Here is a 2,184-nt window from a genome sequence, read left to right as displayed (position 1 = left end):
GCTCTACCCATTTCCCTTCAAATTAAGTAAAACCCACTTTCATATGGTAGAATGGACTGTTCAATAAATTGATGTGGGATGAGGCTTAGACTAGAGGACTGTGTAGGGTAGGGAACAGGTGATGAGGTATTTTTGCATCTCCTACGGAGTCATCACCATGAAGGCTTGCCAGGCTTCACACATGATTTAAGAGGCTAATCTTGTGATGGTTCAGCTTCTGATTATGTGTCACAACCAAAGTCTCTCCCTGCATATCAATGATTCAAATCACAGAAGCATGACTTTATTTTCATCCTCTCCAATACTGCCATCTGTTGGCCACACAGGTTGGCTTCAGCACCATGTGGCCAAGGATGATGTTGTTGCAAAAATAGACATTAGTCAGCGACAGCATCTTTCATTAGCCGTAGGCTTTGATCTGCATACAGGTTGCTATGGAAATTCCTTTATCAAAAGATTCTATCGCTATGGTAACACAGAATTAGACATTTTGATAGCAATCAAGCTTTGCTTTGTACTGTCAACACGACAAAGCCAGATACAGCTGAACAGTCAAAACAACTGTCAACAAACAACCCATCTGTCAGCTGCTTGATTGAACAACGATGGCAGAGTGGAGGGACTATATCAAAGCCACTCTGAAGGAGAAGTTTGTGGAGGACGTAGCCATCGTTGGCCTGTACGACAACAAGGCCGTGTGGGCCTCCAAGCCTGGAGGTGTCCTGGCTGCCATCTGCCCACCGGAGGTGGAGGCTCTGGTGGGCAAAGACAGAGGAAGTCTCCTGCAGGAGGGGGTCAGCGTTGGAGGTCGGAAGATGGCAGTGATACGAGACCATATGACAGGTCCTGAGACAGAGATCCTATTCATTGACATCCGGACCAAAGGCAGCGAGAGCTTGGCTCTCACGGTTGCCCTGACGACCAAGGCTCTGGTGTTTGTGATGGGAAAACGAGGGGTGCATGGCGGCATAGTCAACAAGAAGGTGTGTGACATGGCCAAGTACCTCCGCGAGAGGGGTGTGTGACAATCTCCATCCATATACTGGACCACTGTATCAGGAGGCAGTGGATGGGCTTTCCTGCCTTCAAAATATCTTTCTTTAAAGGTCCGATGCAACCGTTTTATCTCGATATCAAATAAATTCAGGGGAACAATTAAATACCGTACTTTGATTGATTTCAATTCAAATGTAAAAAAGTAGCTTCTTAGCAAAGAGCAATTCCTCAAGCAATTTTGCTAGGACTGTCTGGGAGTGGTCTGAGTGGTGAGGGGGAAATTGAAAACTAGCTGTTATTGGCAGAGAGGTTTGGAACTCTCTTTCTTGTTTCTCTATGAACTAATTTGCTGCCTGGCGATGTCACCAGGCAGGCCAAAACTACATCCCAACAAAACAGGCTGAAATTCCAGGTGGTATTTTCATGCAGCTGTTACATTAAAATGGCATTATGATAATTTGATCAATTTCACAGTATTACTCCAACCTCATAGTGTGGAAATACAGTTGAAGTAGGAAGTTTACATACACTTAGGTTGGAGTCATTAGAACTTGTTTTTCAACCACTGCACAACTTTCTTGTTAACAAACTATAGTTTTGGCAAGTCGGTTAGGACATCTACTTTCTGCATGACACAAGTAATTTTTCCGAACAATTGTTTACAGACAGATTATTTCACTTGTAATTCACTGTATCGCAATGCCAGTCGGTCAGAAGTTTACATACACTATGTTGACTGTGCCTTTAAACAGCTTGGAAAATCCCAGAAAATTATGTAATGGCTTTAGAAGCTTCTGATAGGCTAATTGACATCATTTGAGTCAATTGGAGGTGTACCTGTGGATGTATTTCAAGGCCTACATTCAAACTTAGTGCCTCTGCTTGACATCATGGGGAAATCAAAAGAAATCAGCCAAGACCTCAGAAAAAATATTGTAGACCTCCACAAGTCTGGTTCATCCTTGGAAGCAATTTCCAAGTGCCTGAAGGTACCACGTTCATCTGTACAAACAATAGTATGCAAGTATACACACCATGGGACCACGCAGACATCATACCGCTCAGGAAGGAGACGTGTTCTGTCTCCTAGAGATGAATGTTCTTTGGTGCGAAAAGGTCAAATCAATCCCAGAACAATAGCAAAGGACCTTGTGAAGATGCTGGAGGAAACAGGTACAAAAGTATCTG

At 43.6% G+C, this 2,184-nt stretch overlaps 1 protein-coding gene across 1 annotated transcript; it reads left to right on the top strand.

Moving 5' to 3' along the window:
* Nucleotides 1-417: 417 nt before the first annotated feature.
* LOC109910108 (profilin-3) lies at nt 418-1,141 on the top strand. The gene has a single exon (XM_020509259.2). The coding sequence runs from the start codon at nt 606-608 to the stop codon at nt 1,023-1,025; it is 420 nt and encodes a 139-aa protein (XP_020364848.1). The 5' UTR covers nt 418-605; the 3' UTR covers nt 1,026-1,141.
* The last annotated feature ends 1,043 nt before the right edge of the window (nt 1,142-2,184 follow it).

This window comes from Oncorhynchus kisutch, linkage group LG19 (genome assembly GCF_002021735.2).
Source record: "Oncorhynchus kisutch isolate 150728-3 linkage group LG19, Okis_V2, whole genome shotgun sequence".
NCBI lineage: Eukaryota > Metazoa > Chordata > Actinopteri > Salmoniformes > Salmonidae > Oncorhynchus > Oncorhynchus kisutch.
The sequence above is the reverse complement of the archived record's forward strand: the minus strand, read 5'-3'. Positions and strand labels throughout refer to the sequence as shown.

Coding starts and splice junctions, on each gene's coding strand:
- LOC109910108 (XM_020509259.2), top strand. CDS start 606: ATGGCAGAGTGGAGGGACTATATCAAAGCCACTCTGAAGGAGAAGTTT.